This window comes from Triticum urartu, chromosome 7A (genome assembly GCF_056163025.1).
Source record: "Triticum urartu cultivar PI428250 chromosome 7A, HENAU_Tu73, whole genome shotgun sequence".
Lineage (NCBI taxonomy): Eukaryota > Viridiplantae > Streptophyta > Magnoliopsida > Poales > Poaceae > Triticum > Triticum urartu.
Window position 1 is genome coordinate 502,197,710 of NC_141879.1, and position 23,994 is coordinate 502,221,703.

At 46.0% G+C, this 23,994-nt stretch overlaps 2 protein-coding genes across 2 annotated transcripts; both read right to left on the reverse strand.

Moving 5' to 3' along the window:
* Nucleotides 1–12,525: 12,525 nt before the first annotated feature.
* Nucleotides 12,526–18,855, reverse strand: LOC125520176 (putative disease resistance RPP13-like protein 3). The gene is made up of 3 exons (XM_048685017.2): nucleotides 18,293–18,855; nucleotides 17,993–18,138; nucleotides 12,526–15,637 (listed from the first exon to the last, which is right to left on the reverse strand). Exons 1-3 carry the CDS (start codon nucleotides 18,629–18,631, stop codon nucleotides 13,126–13,128), a joined length of 2,997 nt encoding a protein of 998 aa, XP_048540974.1. The 5' UTR covers nucleotides 18,632–18,855; the 3' UTR covers nucleotides 12,526–13,125.
* Nucleotides 18,856–22,548: 3,693 nt separating this feature from the next.
* LOC147960149 (uncharacterized) lies at nucleotides 22,549–23,061 on the reverse strand. Its single transcript, XM_087533180.1, has one exon. The coding sequence runs from the start codon at nucleotides 23,059–23,061 to the stop codon at nucleotides 22,549–22,551; it is 513 nt and encodes a 170-aa protein (XP_087389306.1).
* Between the last annotated feature and the right edge of the window lie 933 nt (nucleotides 23,062–23,994).

A 23,994-nucleotide genomic window follows, 5' to 3' on the forward strand; every position in this document is an offset into this window, starting at 1 on the left:
GATACCTCGACACCATCGTCCATTACAAGAGATCGACCTCTCTCATCCACGGCTTCGGACCGGGCTCCTTGCATCCCGTCCTCTCGCTTCATCCCTGCTGTCGTCCACCTTGTCGGCGCCGCTCCTACGACCGTCTCGTCCACCGCGCCCCGCCGCCACCGTCTACCCTCCTAGATCTGCTTCCACGCTGCCAACAGCCATCGCTACCGCAACACAGTCAAATTCTCAGCAGATGCGTACACGGCGCCGCGCCAGAGGCGGTACTCTTTCGTATCTGCTCAACTTATTTATTGTAGCAAGAAAATAGATGGCCACTGCTTTACTCTGATTTCTTGTCTTGGTTGCGAAGTTGCCTTTGTCCGGTTTGCACCTTCAGACCCGCCATGGCACGCTCAACACTATACTCCCAATGCTTATGGTTTTCCCCTTTTATATTCCACACTAGTTAAATCACAGTAGACTAAATTTCAAAATTGGGTCAGTCAATTTTTCAGAGCTCGCCGGAGTTTACCGGTGCGATCGAAGGGGCTCGGGTGGTTTTGGGGCCTCGCCGAACGAAGAAAACTCGACGCGGGTGGGGGTTCGGGCGGGGGTGGGGTGGCGGAGGAACACAGGCGGTGGGGGTCGGTGGTCCGGCCGGCGGCCCGTGCAGTGTTCTGTATGGGAAGAATCAGAGACGAGGAAGAAGAAGGGTTAGGAGACGTAGGATCTTCATCCAACCGCCTGAAATGGTCGAGAGACGGCTGGGAGTTGCATTCTTAATGCGCTCTGGTTCATCATGTGTGGGCACTATGCAACCAACATTTTATTATCCAAAATCTGCTTGCTCTTCTTTACCATGTTCCTCTTCCGTTCTTCTTTAATATGTACTCTCTCTGTTCCTAAATACAAGTCTTTGTATAGATTCCACCATGGACTAGATATGGAGCAAAATGAGTGAATCTACACTCTAAAATGTATTTGGATACATCTGTATGTGATCCATAGTGGAAATCTCTACCAAGACTTATATTTTGGAACGAAGGGAGTATGGTAGTAGTACAGTATGTTCCTTGTACTGAAGATGAGTAGGGACATTTGCAGTATATAGGTCTATACGGTCGGTTGTGATGGATACTTTGAGCCTCTTTGATTCGCAGGATCTTGTAAACATAGGAATAGGATTTGTAGTGGCCTGCCCACTTGAATCCTATAAGAATAGCAAGGAAATGTGGGGAGCTATGTCGCCTTTGAGAGTTACACTGATATTAACAGTACCGCACCTTCACTTGAAGAGAGCTAGTATCCGAAGCCTTTCTAGCCGTACCGGCAATACTAGCACATATATTCCAGCAAGTTCCACTTTGCTGATTTTACTCTGATGCTTAAGGTTTTCCCGTTATATCTACACTATGATCTGTGTAGCTGCTTTGTTTCGCACTAGCAGCAATCCACTCTTGAAGCTAAACACTGCAATGACTTACAAAATTGGCACCAAGGCATTGAGTGCCATTCTGGATGCAATGAAATTCATACGCTCCCCACCTGTTGATTCTTGTTCAGAATATGATCCTAATGACTATTCTAACCTCGGGGAGTCAAAGGCAGATGGCCTGTCCTGTTCACCCATCAAGGTGCCTGTTCTAATTTGGCAATGTTTTATTAATTGCGGGTATCTTGCATATGTTGTCTTGCATTTCTTCTACTTTGTTGCACCGCCATCTGCTTAGTTTACTCATCATATATGTCGAGATGCCATGCCCATCCATTATCAATACATATTCCATCTGTCATCATACCAAGTTTTTCCACTCAAATGTTGTTCTTGTGCATCAGACATCAAAAAGGAAGAGGGTGATTGCCGAACCTGAAGGAGCACCAACAAAGTCCTTGAAAAACGTGGTGGTGCCAGAGAAATCAGATAGCACCCCACTTACATTGGTTGTACAACCAATGACGCAAAACGTAGGACCGACTCCAGCAGACTGTACCCATACTTCACTGGCCACACCACTAGCCCCACCACACAGGACCTGCACTCCAGCAAAAGGTATACCGATTTCATTTACCATAGCACGAGCTGTACCACAGAAAAATCCCACTCCAGCAAAAAGTACAGCAAGTCCACCGGCCGAAGACCTATCCCAACTACAGAGATGGCCAATTCCTGCAGATTGGAACCCCATTCCATTTATTCCCAGTTTAAAATACAATGCTTTCAATGTTGTTAGGGACTACGTGCATATATTCCCATCATGGGAAGATTGTTGTGAAGACAAACACCATTTTCACATCTTCATGTCCAACTTACGTGTAAGTGCTATTATTTATGGTTATTATTTTCTTGTTTTCTACTGATTGAACACATCAATGATTTACATTACATTGTTGTAACTAGGCGAGGGTTAATCTGGATAGTCATGACGAGCAAAGCTTGCTTGTGCTTTTCAAGGAAGCATTGCAGCAGTATCGGTGTTACCTGAGGAAATCACACTTTGATGGCATGTCTATAAATGAATTTCCGGTGAAGTCTCCTGTGCTAAATTTAGAAGATATTGAATGGAAAAACCTTGTTATGCACTGGTCTCGTTCCCAGGATGAGGTACTGTCTATGAAATCACATGACAATTTGAACTTCTACTTTTCCGCATGTGCCTTACGGATCTTTTTTGCAGGAAATCTGCTCGAAGAAGAATTCTGGTTTGACAAGAACGACAGGAAATCGCAAATATGTTGCCCGCTGCTTTGCTCTTGTTAGTACCTGTTGTCCTGTATCACTGTACTTGCATACATACCTGGTTCATTATGTGACAGCAGTATGCATGATAGCTTGCTTATCAATTGTTCACTCGAAATTATCTGATCTGTATGAATGGTTACATTAGTGTAGAATATATCCAATGCCAATTTTTTTTAGCTCTGCATTGTTCTTGTAAGTACATGCTGTCCTTTATCAGTGTACTTATAATGACGGGTAGTTGTTCATGTACCATCACTCTGGAGCTTATTTTCCTTTGCCCTCCATTTTCTACACATCAGATCTATATTTACTCTTACCATAAGGTTGGTACTGAAGAAGTTTAGCTGTGCATTGCTCTTGGCTGTACCTTTTTCCTGTATCGCTGCACTTACATTTATAGCTACTTGGTTATGTAGCATCACTCTTCATCTTATCTTAAATATTCTCCATTTTTTCGTATATTATCACATTTATATTTACTCTTAACAAAATGTAGAATAAAGGCAATGCTTTTGAAGAAGATTCTGTGGTAAACTTCTTGAATTCCCCCCCCCATCAGCATGGACAAGGCCTTTATAGAGCCTGTCTTCACCAATAATGTAAGTTTGTCCATCTCAAGCCTTCAAACTTTCTTGTATATATTTGGTTAGGCATGATTGCAATAGCTATTTATTTTTGGTGTTTGCATCAAATTGCTTGTTTAAAGTTTATTATGTAGTTCATAAACAAAAGTTTGTCCTTTCTCAATTTAAGTTTTCAGTTGTACAACCAAGTTCCTTCTTCATACCATGTAAATTAAACTATACAGAGCAAGTGATCTTCTTTTGCACTGCATGTATGCTTCTGTTCTTCATCCGTAATCTAGTGGTGTGGTGAACCTACCCACTACAGCATAATGTCATATTCTGCAATGTCTTAACTATGAACAGTGTCATATCATTCTACTATTATTTAAACCGTCTCTTTATTTGCCAATCTAAAATGGTATAAATTGACAGCACACTAACCATTGATACTTATGAGTTCTTGATCTGTAATCTAGTGGTGTCGTGAAGCTGCCAACTCCTTCACAATGTCATTTCCTGCCATGTCTTGACCTGAACAATACCATATTGTGTTAATGCAATTTTAAACTGTGTCACTTTATTCGTCAGTAATAAATGTGATGAATTGTCAGCACTGATACTTTTATGTGCAAAACTTGTCATTTGTCTGCTTGTTTATCTTTCAGAGTGAGGAAGATATAAGTGTTGAACAAGCGCAGTCTCATCATCTTGCTCAGCTGCTTGCGCTGCAGCTCCCCATCAGGGCTAACCTTTCTTGAACTCTATTGAAGTGCTGTCAGTTTTGTATATTATTTTGTCAGCGTGTTTATTTGCACTGGTGGCGATCTTTGATGCCCAGTGTATGTAATCTGCTGTCTGCTTGTGCTTCATTATCATAGTGGCCAACTTTGATGCCCAGTGGATTTCATATGCCGTAATTTCTTTATTGTATAGTCTAGGTTTTTTCTTATTCACGATGCTGCAGTTATTTTACTGTATATATATCATGTCTTCGCAGTAAACTGGCCAAACCGTAAAATTATGATACATAATCGGGCCGTCATGCAATCACGATGTAGGTTGAGCATGAAATGTGCCGAACAGCTCACGGGCCGGCAGCAGCCCGAAATGAACCCCGACCCATGATTGTGCGAATCAAATCACGGACTTTTAACAGGCCAAAATTGTCTCGGTCCTTGTTTGGCCCAATCAGATATCGGCTGCGAGCAGGCCGGATGCAAACCGGGCCGTAGTTAGGCCCAACTATATGACGGGCTTTTAACAGGCTGAAATTAATATAGGGCCGAAATGTTAAATGGGCCCTTAACAGGCCAAAACAAATATCAGGCCAAATTACTAAGTGGACCTTTAGCAAGTGGGCCCAAAAGTATAGTGTCCAGTTGACGGGCCGAATCTGATATGGGCCATAATTGAGCCCAAAGCCTCTTAAAGGGTCGGACCTGATCTGGGCCGTAATTTGGCCCAGAACGTGGTAGGCTTTTAACGGGCCGGATCTCATATGGGCCACTATTAGGCCCGGAGCGTGGCAGGCCATTAATGGACTGGATCAAATATGGGCCGGCATTTGGCCCAAAACATGGCAGCCAGTTAATGGGCCGGCCTACTAGGGTCCTCAAAATCTTGTGGGCCTACAGCTGGGCTGGCCCATTAATGTTGGCGAAATCTCGTGGGGCTTTAGCTGGGCCGGCCCATTATGATCCGTAAGAATCTTGTGGGCCTTCGCCTGGGCCGGCCCATTATGGCACACAAAAATCTTGTGGGCCTTTACTTGGGCCGGCCCATTATGGCCCGCAAAATCTTGTGGGCCTTTAGCTGGGCCAGCCCATTATGCCACGTGTTGGTCACCCTTGACGAAAGCACTTCTGTGATGCGCGATTTATTGTCATGGAAGTGGACACTTCCGTGATGATAATTTTGGTAATGTCATGGAACACTTCTACGACAGCACAGGTATGACTATCTTGATTCTATCATAAAATCGTCATGGATGTACATGCATGACAGAAAACGCGACCTACTGTGACAAACACGTATCATCACGGAAGTGTATTTTTTTGTAGTGAATACTGCCGAGCCGGCATCCATCTTATCAGATGAATGAATTATCTCCTTGACCCGGCGCACCCAATGGGTTGTGGACTCACCTTCCTCTTGTTTACAATTAGTCAGGTCCACGATTGACATAGGTTGTTTGCATGTGTCCTTGAAGTTCTGAATGAACCGGGCCTTTAACTCCGCCAATGAGCCGATGGAATTGGGGGGCAACCCTTTTAGCCAAGTGCGAGCCGTTCCATCCAACATCATGGTGAAATACTTAGCCATTGCCGCATTGCTGACCTCCAACAGCTCCATGGCCATCTCATAGCTCTCAATCCAGGCCCCAGGCTACAAATCGGCCGTGTAATTAGGCACCTTACGAGGCCCCTTGAAGTCCTTTGGCAAACGCTCATTACGTATGGCTGGCACCAGGCAAGGGACACCTCCGGTTCTTGTGGCCACTCCTGCCTCAACCGAGGTTGCTGGATAAGCCGGAAAAATATGATGAGCCGCCTGCTCCGTCGCCAGTTGAACCGCTCGCTCAGCCTCTTGTCGGATCCTCTCCTGATCCGCCAAGTTAAGGGCTCCAGCCTGTACCGGCTCATGCATGTGCGTCCGGTTGCGGCGTTGAGCATTGCTTGACATGTCAGCTGAATCCATATGCCTAATGTAGCTTGGGCTCCGGCTCGGGCGAGGGGTTGAAAGGATCCTGTCTCGACTGTAAGAGTACGCATGCTGCTGCGCCAAAGCTGTTTGAAGAAGTTCTCTCACCCTTCGTGTTTCGATCGCCGCCGGAGAGTCGCCTTCCATCGGGAGAGGCACCAAACGAACCGACGCAGCAATGAGGTTTTCTAAGGGATTGGAGAAGTGACCCGGTGGTGTTGGCACATAATGAGGCGGAGCGGTATGTACGCGAGGTGGTTCCATGGCGCGCGGCTGAACCGGTGCCCCGGGTGTCGTGATCCGATTTGCCTCCGTCGGGTTACTTGTTCCGGCCCCGGGTGTATGGAAAAGGTTCCTAGGATCGAGCATTAGAGGTAGACGTGACTGAGTCTTCTGATGCCTTCTTCTCATGACCTCGTTTGACGCGTTCAGATCCACCGAGAGCCGGAAGGTCTCTGCTTGAAGCTGTTGAGCACGAGCGTCCAAAGCCGCCCGCTCCGCTGCCATCCTGACCTCTTCTGCTGCTAAATTTTCTTTAGCTTGTACCATCTCTTCACGTACGCGTGCCACCTCTGCATCATGCTGAGCTTTATCCGCCGGGTCTACCACGGCAGTCAACAGGGTCGTCAGTTTATCCATGAGGTCCATCAGAATCTGGGCCGGGGGCGCGTGGGGTCTCCTGACCAGGCTGCGGCCGACCCGGTGGTTGTTGCCGCTGCTGCTATGGAGTTCTGCCCGGGCTGTGTTCCTGCCATGAAGACTCCGGCCCAATTCGGCGGCTCAAGGGGGTCCGGAATACTACTGCCATCGGAACAGCCCCCGAGCATGCCATCCTGTAGCTGATACAAAGAATCGGTCTCACCCGTTGATGATGTGGCGTCAGAACAGACAGTCGTCTCACCGCCATCCACCGATCCTTCAGAGTATTCACCGCCGTGGATGCAACCTACAAAGGCATGCTTCACGACAGATTGAACACGGGTGGACCTCGCGCGCTAAGCCGTTTCGATGAGGTTGGTGTGGACATCCGGCTCAGGGCCCGACTCACCGATCCGGCCCATGAAGACGTGAATTCCGCCAAAGGGGACCCGGTACCCATACTCAATCAAGCCGGCCTCGGGGCCCCAACCTTCATCGTCGATGTAGAGCTTGCCGCGATGACTCTTGGTCATCCGGCCCACGACGTATCCCTTGAGCCCTTCGAAGTTGCCCTTCAAGAACTCAAATCCACCGTGCGCTAGCCCCATGGTGGGTGCCAACTGTCGTGGAATTGTCACGGCAGATGTCCTAGCAAAAGGACTTAGTCGTAGGGCCATCTCAACTAGGAAGCTTAAAGGGGTTAATCGGGACAAAGGACACGAGAGGTTTTATACTAGTTCGGCCCCTTGCGATGAAGGTAAAAGCCTACGTCTAGTTGTGTTGATATTGTTGGGGTTTCGATCACCAAGAGGCTAGTTCGCCGGCTTGGTTATCGATCTATTGTTTCTTTCCCTAAGCCGCCACCGGGTCGTCCCCTTATATACATGGGTTAACGCCTGGTGGCCTACAGAGTCCCGGCCGGCTCATAAATCGTGTCCGGCTCGGTGACTTCTTTTACATTCCTTTCCTTACAAGTCTTTCCTTACATATGGCGGTTTACAATATTGGGCCTTAAGCCGCCGCTAGGCCTTTAGGCCTTCTATAAGGTTTAATAACCTATCGCCTTGAATATCTATTGGGCTTCCTTTATGACCCACCATTGGGGCTGACCCGGCCCCTCCTGGGCGGGTCATAACTGATAGCTATATCCCCAACAGATTGCGTGCCAGTCAACCCTAGATCTGTTTTCGGAGGGGTATATTTTCCAAAGTCTTTTCCCCCTCACATTTTCAGGCCCTATTCATCATGCCATAACTTCATGTGTGCTGCTCCATTTTGTGCGTGTAATATATCAAAATGTTCATCATGATGTGCTATTCATTTCATTCCTTTGTGCCATGCTTGTTTGAGTCCATCTTGATGCCCAAATCGTTGATACAAGAGTGCTATAAATTGTTAGGTGCTGTTACTTAGCATATTATGATGATTTGTCATTTTTGCCACATTTGTTGTGTGCTGCATATGGGTATAATCTCTACATGTGTTGTGAACTATGCCATGCCATCTTTACAGGGGTGTTTGCCATGTATTTTTTTGATCAATGTGGTGACTAGCACAAGCATGCAAAGTAGCCTTCGTGATATTGCTAATTTCAGGGACTTAGGATTTTGCTAAGTCCTTGCTCTGCTGTTATTTTTATGCCATATAAACATGATGCTACAGTGAGACCCATGCTTGTTTTGAGTTGCTTCAGTAAGGATGATTTGTACATATGGTTATGCTCTATCCATACATTCCCCTGTTTGCAATTATGGAGTGCCCTAGCATGACTTAATCTTGTTCTACTTTTGCTATAAAATGTTCCTGGCAGACTATTAACATGTTAATCGATTTTGCCATGGTTGTTGTAGTTGATCTATGCATACTATGAACTTGCTCTTGCCATGGTTAGCTTCATGAACATGTCTTATTGCTATTGCTATGCTTATATTGTCATGCAATGCCTTGTGGTGAGTGAATCGAGCTCGCAAAGATGCCTTCATAATTCTGTTTATGCCATGCTCAGTTTTCTGCTAAGTCTGAATCTGTTAACAATTCTTGTTATGTTTACATGGGTGGCATCATACCTTTTGTGCCTTTTTGGCTCATGGTCGTAAGAGACTTTTGATCCATGCATTTAGTAGATTCATTCCATGCCTTTTTTTGCTATGATATGTTCATGTAGCATATTGTTTGCTTGCTCTAAACATTGCTTCCTGATGTTATTCCTGGCATGTTAGTATTTTCACTAAGTCTATGAAGCTAATATCTTTTGCACTTTTGCCATGCTTGTTTGAACCTGCTCTTGTGTGATTTAGCCATATCTCAGTGTTCATGTTTTGTCAAGCATCTTGAGTAGATCATTGCCATGTGCTTTGTTGCTATGTTGGAATGAAGTAGCTTAGTTTCTTGTTGTATTCTAGATGACATCGTGTTGTTAATCACAGAATTGTGACATTCTTGTTTTGCTTGCCATTTGCAAACCGTGCATCCGTTTCCGGCGATCTTTATATCGATTTCGACCAAAATCATCTCATCTTTCCAGCGGCACACTTGGTTTTCCAAGTTGATGCCTTGTTCATCCTTTTTCCTTCCGGAGCACGCATATGCATTGCATATCACATCCCACATGTCATGCCATATTTTGCATCATGTTGATTGTGCATTGCACCGTGGCTGATTGTTGGTCCTTTGCTTGTGTTCTTGCTTTGGGTAGAGCCGGGAGACGAGTACGTGATCGAGGAGCCTGTTGAGTACGCTAACGAGGATCAAGCTTTCGTCAACTCTGAGAACTTTGCAGGCAAGGTGACCATACCCTCGAAATCACTTCTATCTTTGCTTGCTAGTTGTTCGCTCTATTGCTATGTTGCGATACCTACCACCTGCTATATCATGCCTCCCATATTGCCATGTCAAGCCTCTAACCCACCTTTCCTAGCAAACCGTTGTTTGGCTATGTTACCGCTTTGCTCAGCCCCTCTTATAGAGTTGCTAGTTGCAGGTGAAGATGAAGTTTGTTCCATGTTGGAACATGGATATTGTTGGGATATCATTATTATCTCTTATTTACTTTAATGCATCTATATACTTGGTAAAGGGTGGAAGGCTCGGCCTTATGCCTGGTGTTTTGTTCCACTCTTGCCGCCCTAGTTTCCGTCATACCGGTGTTATGTTCCTTGATTTTGCGTTCCTTACGCGGTTGGGTGATAATGGGAACCCCTTGATAGTTCGCCTTGAATAAAACTCCTCCAGCAAGGCCCAACCTTGGTTTTACCATTTGCCACCTAAGCCTTTTCCCTTGGGTTTCGCAGACTCAAGGGTCATCTTTATTTTGAACCCCCCCCCCCTCGGGCCAGTGCTCCTCTGAGTGTTGGTCCGAACCGAGTAGACTGTGGGGCCACCTCGGGGCAACTTGAGGGTTGGTTTTACTCGTAGGATATCTCATCCGGTGTGCCCTGAGAACGAGATACGTGTGACTCGTATCGGGATTTGTCGGCACATCGGGCGGCTTTGCTGGTCTTGTTTTACCAATGTCGAAATGTCTTGTAATCGGGATTTCGAGACTGATCGGGTCTTCCCGCAAGAAGGAATATCCTTCGTTGACCGTGAGAGCTTGTGATGGGCTAAGTTGGGACACCCCTGCAGGGTTTTGAACTTTTGAAAGTCGTGCCCGCGGTTATGGACAGATGGGAATTTGTTAATGTCCGGTTGTAGAGAACTTGACACTTAACTTAATTAAAATGAATCAACCGCGTGTGTAGCCGTGAGGGTCTCTTTTTGGCGGAGTCCGGGAAGAGAACACGGTCTCGTGTTATGCTTGAACGTAAGTAGCTTCAGGATCACTTCTTGATCACTTTTAGCTTCTCGACCGTGTTTTGCTTCTCTTCTCGCTCTCTTTTTGCGTATGTTAGCCACCATATATGCTAATGCTTGCTGCAGCTCCACCTCACTACCCCTCTCCTACCTTTAAGCTTAAATAGTCTTGATCTCGCGGGTGTGAGATTGCTGAGTCCCCGTGACTCACAGATACTTCCAAACAGATGCAGGTGTCGATGATGCCAGTACAGGGGACGCTACCGAACTCAAGTGGGAGTTCGACGAGGATTCAGGCCGTTACTATGTTTCTCTTCCGGATGATCAATAGAGGAGCCCAGTTGGGGCGATCGGGGATCTAGCATTTGGGGTTGTCTTTCTTTATTTTGGTTCCGTAGTTGGACCTTGATTGTATTCTGGATGATGTATGATATATTTATGTATTGTGTGAAGTGGTGATTGTAAGCCGACTCTTTATCCCTTTCTTATTCAATACATGGAATGTGTAAAGATTACCCCTCTTGCGACATGCCTACCATGCGGTTATGCCTCTAAGTCGTGCCCCGACACGTGGGAGATATAGCCGCATCATGGGTGTTACAAGCACTGCAGTAGGTTGATGTCATTGTGAGTTCCTGGCATACCAAATGAGTGCCAAATCCAGAGGTCCTGTGTGGCCACTGCCTCAAGTACCACACTACAACTGCCTTTGGCGCCTTTGTACATCCTCTGCCAAGCAAATGAACAGTTTTTCCATTTTCAATGCATGCAGTCGATGCTTCCAAGCATCCCACGAAATCCTCTTGCTGCAATCTGTGCTAGGATCCGAGCTGTGTCTTCAGCATTGGGTGATCGTAAGTATTGAGGTCCAAACACTGCCACCATTGCCCTGTAGAACTTGTATAAACACTCAATGGTCGTGGACTCGGCCATGCGTCCATAGTCTTCCAGTGAATCACCGGGAGCTCCGTATGCAAGCATCCTCGTAGCTGTCGTGCACTTCTAGAGTGAGGTGAATCCAAGTGTGCCGGTGCAATCCTTCTTGCACTTGAAGTAGCTGCCGAACTCACAGATGAAATTCATAATCCTGAGGAAGAGCTTTCGCCTCATTCCATAACGGCGTCAAAATACTCTCTCGCCGTGCAGTGGAGCGTCGGCGTAGAGCAAGCAATAGCCTTCCAATCGATGCCTCTGCTTTCCCTTCAGTCGGCCCGACGCTGAGCCACCTCGCCGCGGCTTTGCATTGCTTGCGAACAGGCCGGCCAGAGCAGTGAGGACCATGAGATGCTCTTTGTCCTGGGCGTCGACATCGGCTTCCTCCTCCAGTGGCGCCGCAAACGCCTCCTCCTCGTCCGAGTCCATCGTCGAGCAGACAAAATGTCGAACACCTGGCGGGCGTGGTAGGCGCGCAGCCGCCGATAACCCTGCCCTGCGTGGCTGGAGCGTCGGAAAGCTCGCTCAGGAGCGGGGGGAGGCTGCCACGGCGAACCCTCTCTTTTTCGACGGGGGAATGGCCTTTCTAGCGGTGGTGGGTAGGTAGACGGCGCCGGGATCGGCACGGCGGCGGAAGGCGTGTGCGCGGAGGGGGGGTGGAGAGGGGCGAATCTGGACGAGGAATTTTTGCCTGACAGTGGTGGCCCAGGCGCGGTTTTTCCTTCCGCCGGAGCCCCCAAGCGCCCCCCAGTGTGCTGGGTTCGGCCTGGGATCGCCGGGCCAAAATATGGACCGAGCCAGCGAATGTCGGCGTCCTGGGGACGCGACTGGAGGGTTTTTTCGGCGCCGGCGCGAAAAAACTCGCCTTGGGGTGCCTGTTGGGGACGCGAGTGTAGATGCTCTTACAAATGTGACTGCTGCAATCAACAACATGCTGTATTGGAGTGTTCTCTTACCAATGTGACTGCTGCAACCAACAACATCCTGTATTGGAGTGTTCGTCTATTCCCACTGATTTTCTGGCACTAATTGACTGCCGTAGATGATTGGTTTCCTCTCGATGAATAGTCTCACAACTGCTGCCGTTTCGATCGGAAGATAATTTTTTGAGTAAACAAGCAACATAAAGCTTGGCGCCAGATTCAGGGGCAAAATCCTCGAGAGCAGAGAAGAATATACCTAAGATTCAAGGGCCTTAAGATCATTGTAGCTGCTAACAAGGTCAAGCAGCAAGTTACAAGATGGCCATGGCGGACATGGCAATATGAAATGAAAAGGTATAACACAACAACAATAGACTGAAGACATGACACACTCTTATTCTAGCTGCTCCTTGCTGAACCTATGAATCTTACTTGCACTTGCACCAACTTGCCGGTTGTCATTTCAGGAAAAAAAAACAATGTAGCTATCAGCTTAGAAATGTCTCAGAAGGCTACTTTTTTTTATCTCACTGCAACACATATGCATTCTGTTTTTTTTTTGTCAAACTATATGCATTCCGTTTGAGACCCCAGTCTGATACCACTCTTTGTCCGCTGACACTCAGTTTCATTCCTTGAGCTGGGGCTGTGGCCCTTTTGTCGAAAAATGATAGAAAGCTCGCAACTAAGAACTCGAAACAGTTCCGTGATATACCATGAAAACCCAGAAAATCAGGTAGGTGACGGCGAGTAATCAGAAGTTCTCCGTCCATGGCAAGCATGACACCTCACAGAATCACCAAGCAATCAACACGAAGGCATGCTTCTTCTGTACACTGATCAGTAAACATGCTTACACCTGTGCCAACCTTGTCCATGCACCGCCGGAACTGTAGTGTACCTCAATGTCATCAGTTGCTTTTCGCCCAACAGAACCAGACCTCTCCAAGTCACCGCAGGGTAGTTCTGGAGCTGCGGGTGACGTCATAGCCGGTCTCCCCAAATTTCTGACCCAGTAACCAGCAACCACTCCTCGGTCTACCTTGGTGGGGGTGGTCAGGCATTTGATCTTGTCACAAAGCTTCTTGTCGTCAAGTTTTATGGTGTCGGCGAGCACATCCATGTTGTACAGGGCCAGTTCTTGGAGGTGTTCCAGGTCATTCAGACCATCGAGAACCTTCAGACTACTGCAACCATGCATGGCCAAGACCGAGAGCATCGGCATGGCGCCAGGCTCTACCACCAGCTCCTCCAAGGCGCACAGATTAATAAGCTTCAACTTTCGGAGGCTCTGGAATCCCCTCCCAGGAAAAACCAGCGTTGCTCCGCTGTATGAGCAATATGAGAGCTCCATCTCAGCGATGCATGGCAGCACTGCAAGCTTGTCTACAAACGGCTGCGACAGCTCTGATTTGTGCAAATGGAGCATGGTGAGGTTTGGCATGACATATCGGTCACTCTTTGAAGCATCAAGGTCTTCCAACTTGCCGTGTAGAATCAGCACCTGGAGGCGGCGCATGCTTGAGTCGGTGAACATCGTGGATGGAAGGACTTCACCAGATAAGTTGAGGTTCACAAGGAATTCCATTTTCCTGAGAGCTGCTGAAAGCGCTTTAGTGTGGGTATCCGAAATCCCAGACAGCGACAGAGACCGGAGACATAACATGTAGTTCAATGGACATATCTGATCATGCCACGGGTTTGAAGGCTCCGCGCCATCTAGGGTCATCAAATTATTCAAGGAGACTCTGCAATCAGGCAACAAGATTTTCTCAGCAAGCACATGCCTCAGTGCTTCAATTTCCCAAAATTCATCGACAACTCTTGTCACATTTGTTCTCCTTACATCTAATGTCTGGAGATTGTCAAGCTTGGAAATGGATGAAGGGAGCTCCTCCAAGTTGCTGTTTCTAATACCAAGGTACCTCAAGTGGATTATTCTTCCAATCTCATCTGGCAGCTTTTGGATCTTCAAACCATTCAGATCGATAACACGTAGGAACCTAGAGCCCTGTAAGAAGTGCAGCCCATGAATGGTCTTGAGGCCAGCTCTGTCGGAACTTCCACATGCTCTCAAGCACATCTCTGCAAAGCTGCCCCATACTGTCTGAGGTCGAAGCGATTCATATACTGAACTGCTGCGTTGGTCTTCTGCGAAATCGCAGAGAAGAGAACGCAGCTTAGGAAATTCATTAGGTATGTTGACAAATGAATCCACATAGTTGTGTACAGCAAGGCGCCGCACTGCATTTGGATTTAGGACATTAGCTTGGTGGTGGATTTCAAGGAAACCAGAGTCCCGTGCTTCAGATTCCAGGAACGCATGAAGCAGATTGTGGATGGCTACCAGCTTGATTCGCCCTCCAGCATCCTTGTCCATGACCTGGACTAGTCCTCTTGAGACAAGGTCCTTCAGATAGTCAAACCCGACCTCCTCCAAAGTTTTCCCCTTCTTTGGCACCACAAAACCCTCCGCAATCCACAGACGCACCAAACGATCTGGGTAAACAATAATATTTTCTGACATGGACGCAAAGTAGAGAAAGCATGACTTTAGGTGGTGTGGCAGATCATCAAAAGCTAAAGACCATATGCTTCCAACTGGTTTTGGCTGGCCATTGGTCTCGAGTTGCTCAAGGACGTCATTCCACTCCGTAGGAATCACCTTTGATCGTAATACTCCAGCAAGCACAATGATGGCTAGCGGAAGACCTGTCGATATATTGTGAACTTTGTCATAGTAAGCTTTGCACTTGTAAATTTCTGGAGGTTTCTTTGCTCCAAAAACTCGTCGACAAAACAACTGCTGACCGTGTATGGTTTCAAGGCAACCCAATTCAAGGGGAGCAATACGCGGGTCCATATGATTGATTTCCTTAACACTTAGGCGTGTCGTAAGCAAGATTCGGCTGCCATTGTTTTCATCTGGCAGGACATCCAACAAAGAGTTCCAGTCACTGATTTCGACCAAACCATCAAGAACAACTAAGTACCGCCTGTTCTGCATTAGTTGTCGAAGCTTGCGCTCTTTACTGGTGGTTTCTCCATTACCAGGTTCCAATGATGCCTTATCAACTTCTTCAGGTGCTTCTGGGACCTCTGAGCTGACCTGCTTGTACATAGACTCCACATAGTCTGTGAACCTGATGTGCGGTGGAAGACATACCCATGCATGCACCTCAAAGTTTCTCATAATATCAGGGTCGTTGTACAGCTTTCTTGCAAGTGTTTTCTTTCCAATGCCACACTCGCCCAGAATTGAGATGACAGCACGGTGACAAACAATCTTCTCTCTGTCAATGATTTGGTCTTTGAGGGTTGCAAATTCACTTTCTCTGGAGTCTTCAACATATCCATCCTCGTACCTGCAGCACCAATAGATCAGTATTAACTGCCAATGATGAACTAGTGTGTGCATGCTTTTTTAGAACACGCATAGTCGATTTACAACATGAAGTGTCAAACATATTTTTTATTTAAACAGATAGTCTACCAGAAGAAAATAAAATAACTTGAAACTTGATAAAGGGTTTGTCACTGAAATATGTGATGAAGCCAAATTAACAAAAAAAAAGGGGGGGGGGGGGGGGGGGGGGGCAGTCCGGTGCATGTAGCTCCTGCTTGCACAGGGTCAGGGGAAGGGTCCGACCACTTTGGATCTATTGTACGCAGCCTTTCCCTACGTTTCTGTAAGAGGCTGTATGAAGCCAAATTAACAATACACAAAAAATTAGAATGTACGACCTAGCGGCATTTCCAATCCTACAATTTACTCAGAAGTCAGAACAGAGTCCCAGACTAACTAATCATACAATTTTCTTACTACATTCGACTACATAATCAATATTTATTCAATTATTTATCTATTTTTTAAGAGGGATGCCCTGCATAATTAAATAAGTAAATGAATCGACATGAATGTGCAAAGTAATATTGTTAACAAATACTCAAGGTACATAATGCGACAGTAGTGTTCCAAATAAACAAACAAACAAACTAGTTAGAGTTCATAACAGAACATTTTTTAAGGGCAAATACACTTAGATACAGATTAGTTTGCCTTCAGACATCCACTTTCTCAGTTTTTTTTTTGTCAAATTAAAAACAAGGGAGTGACTCCCTCATGATAGAGAACCTACAAAATTTTGAGCAAGAAACAAGATCTCCCTTTGGTCAAGGCATCAAGCTAGTGTGGAATGCCTACTATAGCAACTTGGTTCGCAACTGTTCTGCCCCTAAAGACTCCTCCTGGTGGAAGCACATCATAAATGAAGTGGCAAATACAGAACGATGGCAAGTTGCAAAGCAAAGTCAGGACACCTTTTTTAAAATGATTAGTTGAATGACATGGTTTTTAAAGAGAAATTCCCTGCAAGCTTCTCCTTTGTAAAAAGTATAAGGATGCTTTGGTCCGAGAGGTTCTATACTCAGATGGTATTTTGACCTGTTCAATCCCCCACTCTCTGGTCGTGCTTTTGAAGAACTACGAGACATTTAGGCGATTCTTGGGTCGTGCGATCAATCTGACGGCCCTGCGGATAGATGGCATTACACCTGGGTCTCGGACAAATACTTCTCCAAGCACTTTGATACCCATTTTTTTATGGAGATCAAGTTGATCCCTGCCCCAGACGGATATGGAAAAGTAAATGAATACCAAATTACGAGTGTTTGCTTGTCGGCTGCTCAATGACTAGCTGAATACTACGGGCATGCCAAGCCACAGTTCACTTTATAACCCCTCACCCCACTCCCCTACCGAAGCTGTTGCGGCGTTGTGGTTTTGGCTGACATGGCGCTTATGTGTCTATATTTTCGTTGGAATGTTGTCCAAGAAGTGGAAAAACGTCACTGGGTCAACATCACTCAAAGTTTGGTACAAAAAATAATAATCTTAATAAACAAGGGAAAATCCAAAACATTTAGATAGAAAAAAAGAGGAAAATAAATTTGAAAATCAGTAAAAACTGATCATCCAAAAATGAAGAAAAATACAAATTGATATATTTTCTGAAAGGTGGATAAAAATATGGTATAAAGAGCTATAGCTCTTTTAACTTTGGCAACATTTCCATCTTTAAAAAGTTCTCTGGTAAAAAGAGGAAAATATTGTAAACCTTTAAAAGAACTAGTTAAAGTGCGTTTTTGTGTTATTTGCCTGAAACGTGCAAATTTTTGTTTTTATTTTTTATCGATTTATTAGTTCCTTGAATATTAAAATTTATTTAAATCTATTTTTCAAATGTTTACCATTGTTCAATTACTTTTCCAATTATCTATTTTTGTGAATTTCCCCGTCCTTTTACATTTAATATAATTTTGATGTGATTTCCTCGGTTCTTTCTGAAATGGTGACACACTGACTTTTTTGCCCACGTGGACATGATAATAGCACAAAAAGAAGGCACAAAGAGGCCACGTCAGCCAATACCATCTCAGTACCAGTAGAGGGGAAACGTGAACAATTTTGACTTTCGAGAGTTCGAGGGTGTCAGATCCTTGCATTTAGCAGCATTAATATGGAATTGTCAGATCCTTGCAGCTCTTAACTCATGTACCATTGCATTGCATCACATCAAATGGAAGGAAAATGCCTAAGAAATAAGAACCACTATTGTGATACAAAAGGAAACAGCATTGTGGCCTTGTAACAAGAACAAGAGAAACTACCTCAAACTCAAGTACAAGTAAGCAAATAATAAACAATAAAAACAGCATACCACTCGGGATCAGTTTCAATCGATGACGAATTCCATGTTTCGGATGGAAAACTCTCAATAGCATATGTTTCCTTGTTCTGATTCAGCTCATCGATCCTTTCATTGATCTTCACTATCTGATGCGACAACCCATGACGTACAACAATCTGCACAACCTCATACTGCTTAATTTGTAGCCCATCAACATTCATTAAAAACAAAATTAAAATTTTGCATAATTTTTTTAGGGATATAATTTTGCATAATTGGCATAATTTTGAAGGAACCTGGAGGCACTGAACGGTGAGAGGGATGTTTTACCTGAGTGGCGAGCCCCTGGACCAGGTTGAAGGCTGCGCCGTGCCACCAGCCGCGGCGGCCCTTGGCGCTGAGGTGGAAGGCCTCGACGCGGAGGTGGAACTCGTCGACGGCGTCCTCGACCTCGAAGGCGACCTCCCGCGTCTCCCGCAGCCACAGCAGCAGCAACTCGTTGGCGCGGCCGCGGCGGGCGCGGTCGGCCCCGCGGACGAGGGCCTGCAGGTAGGCCAGCTTCCGGCGCAGGGACCGGATCTCGGTGTCCACCCGCAGCAGCGCCGTCGCCTCCGCCGCCGCGAGCTCGCCCAGCTTCACCGCCACCCCCGTCACGCCCGCGTCCGCCATGATTGGTTGCCCGCGTCCGTCTGCCTCACTCAGTCAGTGTGCTTGGCAAGTTTTGGTTGGTGGCGCACTGGCGTCGTTGTCGCTAGTAGCCTGGACGTGGCGTGGATGACGTGGGACTAGTGAAGCTGGCATGGTCCTTCACCATAACGCGCCGCCCCCGGAGGACGCACATTCACGATGATTTCTGAAGAAGTCGACACCCAGCTTTTTTTTTTTTGAGAATCAAGAACTTTATTGAATTAAGCGGGAGTACATTCCTTCATCACACAAGGCGTGAGGAAGGCTGGAACATAATTTATCCAAAGACAGCGTCTCCTAAAGGAATTACAGTGTATAGCGCAAAGATGTGCTAATTCGTTCGCTTCTTTCGAATGAAAGTTAAGTGAAACTCCTCAAAATTCCCGCAAAGCTCTTAAATTTCTTTCATTGTGGTAGCAATTTCCGAGCGATCAATATCTCGAGAGTTCCACAATTTGACCAACCTTTGGGCATCAGTTTCAACTATCACCTTTCTGTAGCTCAGATCTAACGCTAGCTGGACACCATCTCGAATTGCCAATGATTCCATTGTCATAGCAGAGAGACCATGCTCATACCAAATCGCCTGAGCTCGTATCAAATTGCCTTCATGGTCTCGCACTCCTAAACCAGTGCCTCCCTTATGTGCACCGGCGGAGCTACGTGGAGGCAAAAGCATGCCGTGGCCCGCCCTGCCCAAAAGCAAAAAACTAAACTACTATGCATTGTAACTTGTGAGGCGTAACTACATCAGCAGCCTGAATGCGTATGAGACTGACTTTTCTGCTTGTTAGCCTCCGTGACGCAGGAAGGACTTGCTAGCTTGGCCTAGTAGCATTAGAAGTACTAGTATGGTTTAAATTTTGATTTTTTTGTGTTGTTCATTAGTTTGGCCCGCCCAATTATTTCCTCGTAGCTCCGACACTGCTTATGTGTATCAACATCAAACGTTGCATCAACGTTTATCTTCAGGTATGACTGGTCTGGTGGCTCCCATTTGCGTTTCTCTTTAGGTGTCACCGTCGACCGCTGCTTCCCAGTCTCGGTCAGGTCATAAGCTACATCAGTTGCCCATTTCACCGATTGTATCAACGATCTTGAGCTTTCTCCGTGCGCACGCGCATTCCTCTCCGTCCACACTGCCCGTGCACCACAAAGAATAACACATGCTTCAGCTTGCTGTACTTTGATTCCCTCCACCATATCCATCGCCCAGGTTTGAGGGTGTAGCATTGGTACTTTGATGGACGTAGTATGCTTAATCTCTTGCCAGAATAGTTTAGCCCAAGTGCACTCAAAAAGGGCATGCCTGACAGGCTGACACTCTCTTCTTGCCCACATGCTTCACAGAAGTTAATGGGCTCAATATGTCTAGAGTATAAGACAACTCTTGATGGAACAAAGCCCTTAATCACTCTCCACCAGAAGTTCCTCACTTTCGGTGGTACTGGGAGGCGCCATAATTTCTTCCAGAATGGTTTGTCCGGTCCGCCTGCACTTGAGGCTGCTCCCACATCTCGTCGCAATTCGATCATTAGTTTATAGGCTGATCGTACAGAGAAATTCCCAAATCTGTCCGGAAACCATGACCAGAAATCTTCGTGTGCTCTACCCACTGGAATCCTAGCTATCATGGATATATCCGGTTCCACAAAGTTAGTTTCTAGTTTCTGCATATCCCAGCCCCCATTCTCTTGATCAACCAGTTCATCCACAAGAGTAACTGTTGTAGTTGGGAGTCTGATCAGTGGGCGTTTATCGTGGCTTTCAGGCACCCACGGATCCTCCCAAATCCTAATGGAGTTGCCGTCCCCCACTCTTTTGATCAGCCCTTTCTTTAACGCTTCTCGACCATGCAAGATGGCCCTCCAAGTATGTGAAGCATTCCTTTTATTTCTAGCTTCCATAAAACCACAATCATGAAAATACTTGCCTTTTAGAATCCTTGCACACAACGAGTCTGGATTCGTGAGGAGCCTCCAGCCCTGCTTCGCGAGCATAGCTTGATTAAAAATCTGGATGTCTCTAAAACCCATGCCTCCCTCGCTCTTCAGGGTGGCAATCTCAATCCATTTCTTCCAATGCATTTTCCTCTTCTTTTCATCTCCTCCCCACCAAAACCTGGCTAACAAACTAGTTATCTTCTTGCACATGTTCTTTGATAACCGGAAACAACTCATTGAGAAGGTCGGGATTGCTTGACAAACAGATTTCACCAAAACTTCTCGACCAACACTGCTAAGCAATTGTGGGGATCATCCCTTGCACAATTTCTTAATTGATGAGATTATCCCTTCAAATTGTTCATCCGTGGATCTACCAAGGGCAGTTGGTAATCCAAGGTATTTTTCCATTAGAGCTTCACTTGCAATGCCAGATCCTTCATGTACCCTTGCTTTCGTATCATCATCACAATTTGCACTGAAGAAAATCGCCGATTTTGTTCTGTTAACAAGTTGGCCTGACCCCGTCTATATATCTCTAGAATATCATGAATTCTTTTTGCTCCAGTATGTGATGCCTGTGTAAAGATGAGACAGTCATCTGCAAATAGTAGATGAGAAATCCAAGGGGCATGGATTCCCACCCTTATGCCTCTCCTCAAGTATCCTGTACCAACAGATTTAAGTAAGCTTGTTAGACCTTGAGAGGAAAGTAAGAATAGATAGGGTGAAATTGGGTCCCCTTGGCGAATGCCCTTGGAAAGTTTGAACATCTCAGAGAACCTCCCATTCACTCGGACTGAGAAGGATACTGTTTCCGCACATGCCATTACCCTGTTAATCCAAAATTCTGTGAAACCCAATTTATGCATTATAGCTCTCAAATAACTCCACTCTACTTTGTCATAAGCTTTCGCCATATCTAACTTGATTGCACAATCTCCACTCTTACCCCTTTTCCTTTTCAAATAATGTATGCACTCATAGGCCGTTAGAACATTATCTGATATGAGCCTCCCCGGCACAAAGGCGCTCTGTTCCTCAGATATTATTTCATCTAAGATAGGGCGGAGTCGAAGCGCTAAAACTTTGGAGGCTAACTTATATAACACATTACATAGTGAAATAGGACGAAATTGAGTGAGATTCTGTGGGGTTTTCACCTTCGGAATAAGGACCAATACAGTACTATTAACCACCTCGGGCATTACACCCGTATCAAAAAACTCTCGTATGGCACGACACACCGAGTTTTTCAGAATATGACAATGTTTTATATAGAACCCCGCAGTGAAGCCATCTGGGCCCGGCGATTTATTCGGATTCATCATAAACAGAGCTCGCTCCACTTCAGTGTCAGTCACCGGAGCACACAATTTCTCATTCATCACGTCACTCACCTTAGGTTCAACAAATGCAGTAATTTCCTCTGGATGGGTATCCATCTGTGCCATAAAGAGAGACTGATAAAATTCACTTGCAGTGACCTCCATCTCTGATTGGGCTGTAATTGTTCTGCCATCATCTAACTGAAGTGATTTGATCTTATTTACTCGTGCCCTCTCTCTTGTCTGTTCATGGAAAAACCTGTATTTCTGTCACCCTCCGCTAGCCATGTCACTCTTGAACGTTGTTTCTCCATTGCCTCTTCCCTTGCGAGCAGTTCAGAGATTCTCCTGACTAGGCTTCTTTCCTCCACTGTCGGACCCTTCCAAAGTGAGCTTGCTCTTACGCATTCAAGCCTTTGACGCATAGTCTCAATTGTTTTTTCACTGAACCAAATTCTTCTCTGCTCCAGTTTCTTAGCCTATCTCTCACTACTCCCAGCGCATCTGTCACTTGTTGCAGATTGCCATTCGTTGGGGCCCAAGCTTCTTCCATAGTTTGAGTATAATTCCCGTGTCTAGTCCATGCATTCTCGAATCTGAACGATCTATTTCCTCCATCAGCGTGCGCCTAGTCTGACTTGCTAATACCAATCATCAACGCACAATGGTCCGGCTTAGTGGTCTGTACATGAGTGACTAAAGAATTATCAAACATCTCCATGAATCGATCATCGCCCAACCCACGATCCAATCTGACCTTAATATTCCTGTTACCATCTTGCCTATTATCCCATGTATATGGGAGCCCTGTGTAGCCCAGGTCACTAAAGCGGCAGTAATTAACTGCGTCCCAGAATCCCTCCATTTTCCACTCTTCCCTGTGTACACCTCCATACTGTTCACTTTTGTCTAGTACTTCGTTGAAATCCCCGGCGCACAACCATGGTTGATCATACTCATTTCTCAGGAACGTTAATAGTTCCCAGATCCTCTTCCTCCTTGATCCTATCGGCTCCCCATAGAAACCTGTGAACCGCCACTCCCTAGTACCTGTGGCATCATTCTGAACAAAAACATCAATGTGAGTCTTGCTGTATGATTTTAGGGTGACCACCGAATCACTATACCAGAATAGTACCATTCCGTCGCTTAATCCCTCACTCTTGACTCCAAAAGCATGCCTGAAACCCAATCGAAATCTCATATCTTGCGCTCTCGTATCAGACAATTTGGTCTCCGAGAGAAAAACCAAACTGGGGCGATGCAACTGACTGTCTCAGGCCGCCCGCAGCCCCGACAGTTCAGGCTTAATATATTCATTGCGCCCGGCGGTCACTCTCGAGAAGTGTTGCCGATCCTGCATTGTACTTAGACGATTCCTCACATATATTTACTTCCTCATCCTCGGCTTTATGTTTCTTCCGATTTGCATTCTTCTGGGGTGTCGAAGAAGGGTCCCTCTCACTGTTTTCATCGAACGTCCCTACCATAGTGGAAACCTTAGATTTCGAGTCAACCACAACCATAGACTTATTGGGGCTTAGCTCCCCTCCTGATACAAAGTCAGCCGCCAACCTTTTCCTAGCCCCTTGTTCATTGTCACCCATGGTCACATCCAGACCTGATGCCTTAGGGTCCTGCTGTACCGGATGCTGATCTGTAGGTTCCACCTGATCCTGGAAAATTGCATTAAACCTCCAACTTGTTTGGCCATCATACCTTGTATTTGCACCATTAGAGAGCATCCATTCATGATCCTTTTCATTTCTACCTTCAGATGCTCTGCCGAAGCGAGCTCTCCCTCGGCCTCGACCCCTTCCTCCGCTTGCACCACGACCATTCCCACGTTGCTTCCATTCATCAGCCATCATAAAATCTCCCCACTCAAACTTGGATATGTCATGTTCACCAGTCCCACAATCCTCATGCCAATGTCTGATCAACCCACAATGGTTGCAAAAGATCGGCATCTTCTCGTATTGGACTTGATACCAATATTTCTTGCCCCCCTTAGTAATTGACACAAAACGCTCCAGCCTCTTGTTTACATTAAGATTCACCTTTATTCTTACAA